Source organism: Asparagus officinalis, chromosome 6, assembly GCF_001876935.1.
Source record: "Asparagus officinalis chromosome 6, Aspof.V1, whole genome shotgun sequence".
NCBI classification, from domain to species: domain Eukaryota; kingdom Viridiplantae; phylum Streptophyta; class Magnoliopsida; order Asparagales; family Asparagaceae; genus Asparagus; species Asparagus officinalis.
The window spans coordinates 12887230-12890442 of record NC_033799.1 but is presented as its reverse complement, the minus strand read 5'-3'; the positions used below and the strand labels follow the sequence as shown (position 1 = coordinate 12890442).

The window sequence follows — 3213 nt, the reverse complement described above, 5'->3', positions numbered from 1 at the left end:
CTATCAAAGATAAAAATTTATCCTTGTTACTAAAGGTACCTGTATTCTTCAATTTGGACAGTCTTTCAGGCATCAATTATCTGATACATAAGGGCTCCCCCAATTTTAGCTCTCCAAGATATTGACATCGGAGGAATCCAATACAGTATAACAATAGAATGACATCACATATATATGAACTATGCGACGGTGATAGGATCAACAATGAAAGGAAGCATCCTAATCCCTATCCATATCTCTGGGTAATGTCAAAATCACATATAGCCAGCCCGCAGAGTTGCCACAGCAGCGTAATGCCTCTCTACGCTTCTGTTGGGAGACGATCCAGAGCGAAATAGTCCAGTGTTCGAATCCAAAGCAGGTAAAAAAACTCTCAGGCCAGCGCTAGCCACGAAGCGCAAGCGCAGGTTAGTCTCATCTACTACAGTAAGGCATGGGGATATCTCATGGGCGGGGGAAAACTCACATCAAGCCTTGTTCCTAGTTTTGTCACTATGCTCTACAATCAATTTGGTAACTGCTGCTGATTTCAATTTCGTTGTCTTCTATTCTAATGCGCTTACCGCCAAGAGACAAGTTATATAATGTGAAAAATACAATGGAATGGGCAAAGCAACAAAAAGAAGAGAATGAAAGTAGTACCAGAGTACTAATTACAGGAACATTAGGCGCTACTTTCTTATAAGTAACTCTTTACTGAAATTAAATCATAGAATGCAACTTCATGTCTCAAGATTTGAGCATTGTAGGATTCAGACCATGAAATTTGATGTGCATATATAATTCCTCAGATCGAACCGTATCTCCTTTCAGCAGTTCTCTGTGTTCCTTGTCCTGAAGTTGATCGATCCCATGATGCTTGGTCTACGAAATTGGCACTGATATCATCGCCTAGAGGGTAGCGTCGAGGCCCGCTTACCTAAATATTATAATTTTAGAGATAAAAAAATCATAAAATCGTAGCAGTAAGAGTTCTTGTTAACAGAAAAAATTCTAGTGAACTTACAGCTTCCAAACATGCACCCAAAATCGTCATTCCAGGCAGAGCATCGAGTCCACGCTGCATAAAAAGTAATCAGCTATTTCATATGCCAGAGAGTAAAATTTTTAAAAAAAAAATAGAAAGACAACCAACCTGATTTTCTACACGGGTCTTGTATATAAATCCTCCGCAGCAGGATATTGTTGATAATACTATGGCACTGCATGAGACGACATTATGTTAATAACACAATTAGACATAAATCCCAGCATCAGATTTGAGATGCCATTGCTAAGTTTTATCATATTATGTATAAACAATTTATGAATCAAGTGTTGGTTGCTGAAATCACCATACACGCAAGAAAATATTCCGAATGTAGCCCATCCTCTTATAGCATCGTTCTCTTGCCCTTGCCTATAAGCTTCAAGAAAGAAGTCCCGTATGAGTTAGTAGACCATTTAGATGTTGACGCGAACTTATTTGCGAGCAAACAAATCACATGACAACAGAAAACCAAAATAACCTCGACATTGTTAATAATAGAGAAAAGACATAAGAGGGAGATAGGAAGAAGAGGTGGGCACGGGGAGTATGCTCTCAATATATGAGAAATTCCATTTATAATAATAATCATAATTTCCCATCATTTCCTCATAAGAATGTATAAATAATTCATTTATTACCAAGTACTAACCACATGACTTTGTTAGGATGAACTCAATTGGATTATAACCCTCCACCGGAATGGAAATGTTAACTGCGTATGGTGTTTTCCGAGCTTTCTCACCTACAGACAAAGCCAGGAGAAGCATAAGAAAACTTATAATGACATCAGAAAAAGAAAAAGGAAAGTGTTAAAGCATGACCATACATCTCCAATTTACTATGAGAATTGAAGGAGACAAAGTGGTAGGGGCACTGCCACTTGCTCCCGAGCCTGACAACTTCACTTCTAACCCATCCTTTGGGTTAACCTGTAAAATGAAAATTATGAAACATAGAAAAGGTTTACCACCCAACAAAGAGTAAATAAAAGCGAACTTTTACCTTAAAATTTGGTTTTCCAACAAGGCCAGAAAGAGAAGAAATTGCAGTAAGATAAAGAGCAACGGACGTCTGTTCAACTCCAAAACTGCAGAATGTATAAAAGCCAAGATGTATTGGTGACAATGAAAAATTCTAAGAGCCAAGACTGATAGGCCTATAAACTTAAAGAACATGAATAAAGGATCATACTTCATCAAGGCTCCTCCACCCAAATGATCAGCACGCATAAAAAAACAAAGTATTACTGAAGAACACCATTGAAGAACTTGTTACTACTTTACCAGAAAGCTTCATTTATTACTATTTGAAATCTGTTTAATTGATGAATAATGCGGACAGAACATCGCCAAAACTTCGTCAACCCCTAGCCAAAATATACACGTACATTTCCAACTTCACCAACAATATTGTATACGAGGGAGATAAAGAACTTGTTACTACTTTACTGGAAAGCTTCATTTACTACTATTTGAAATATGTTTAATTGAGGAATAATGCAGACAAAACATCACCAAAACTTTGCCAACAATATTGTACATGAGGGAGATAAAGAGAGTAACAACTCGATATCTGAATGCTATTATTTTAAGTTCATCTAGTCAACATATACTTACTGTTGACCCAAAAGCAGGTCAAAAAAAGGTGCAGGTCACAAAAAGGTTCCTTGCGTTTCATTAACCGAAAAGCAATATCTGTAAAAAGTTGTCCAAACAAAAGTCTCATATATTTTTTCTTATAAGTCAGCCACTTACTTCTTATCGACTTGTATTCAGAACTAGGCTCAAGTGAATCATACTCATTATATATTAATTGCTAACTTAGGAACTAGGACAGACCTTCACTATAGACTATAGAGGATATAACTAATAATGTGTGCAGTCTAAGGTATGGGTTTCCTAGAAGTTTCCAAGTACAATAAAACCTTTATGAGGACTTGGTAATCGAATACCGTCTCACAAAAAAGATTAGCATCTATGACCAAATAGAGTTGATGATTCCCAGAAAATAATAATAATAATAACATCACACCTGAACTGATCATCAAGTTTTTCAAAGCCTAGCTGTGTCATTCCATTGTAGACCTAAGAAATAAGATCAAATATTTCATCAGAACCCACCAGTAAAGCTTGCCTATAATCACAGCAAGAATAAAAGAAAAAAAAGAAGAGAAAATAAAGAGA

At 36.5% G+C, this 3213-nt stretch overlaps 1 protein-coding gene across 1 annotated transcript in view; it reads right to left on the bottom strand.

Moving 5' to 3' along the window:
* The window catches only part of LOC109845036, an 8709-nt gene continuing 6020 nt past the window's right edge, over positions 525-3213 (bottom strand). The window contains exons 10-17 of the mRNA XM_020414225.1: positions 3062-3115; positions 2033-2117; positions 1857-1959; positions 1680-1772; positions 1340-1406; positions 1136-1202; positions 1007-1060; positions 525-919 (exon numbers count right to left, since the gene is read on the bottom strand). Coding sequence (XP_020269814.1) covers positions 788-919; positions 1007-1060; positions 1136-1202; positions 1340-1406; positions 1680-1772; positions 1857-1959; positions 2033-2117; positions 3062-3115 — 655 coding nt within the window. The 3' untranslated portion in view covers positions 525-787. The remainder of the gene's footprint in view (positions 920-1006; positions 1061-1135; positions 1203-1339; positions 1407-1679; positions 1773-1856; positions 1960-2032; positions 2118-3061; positions 3116-3213) is intronic.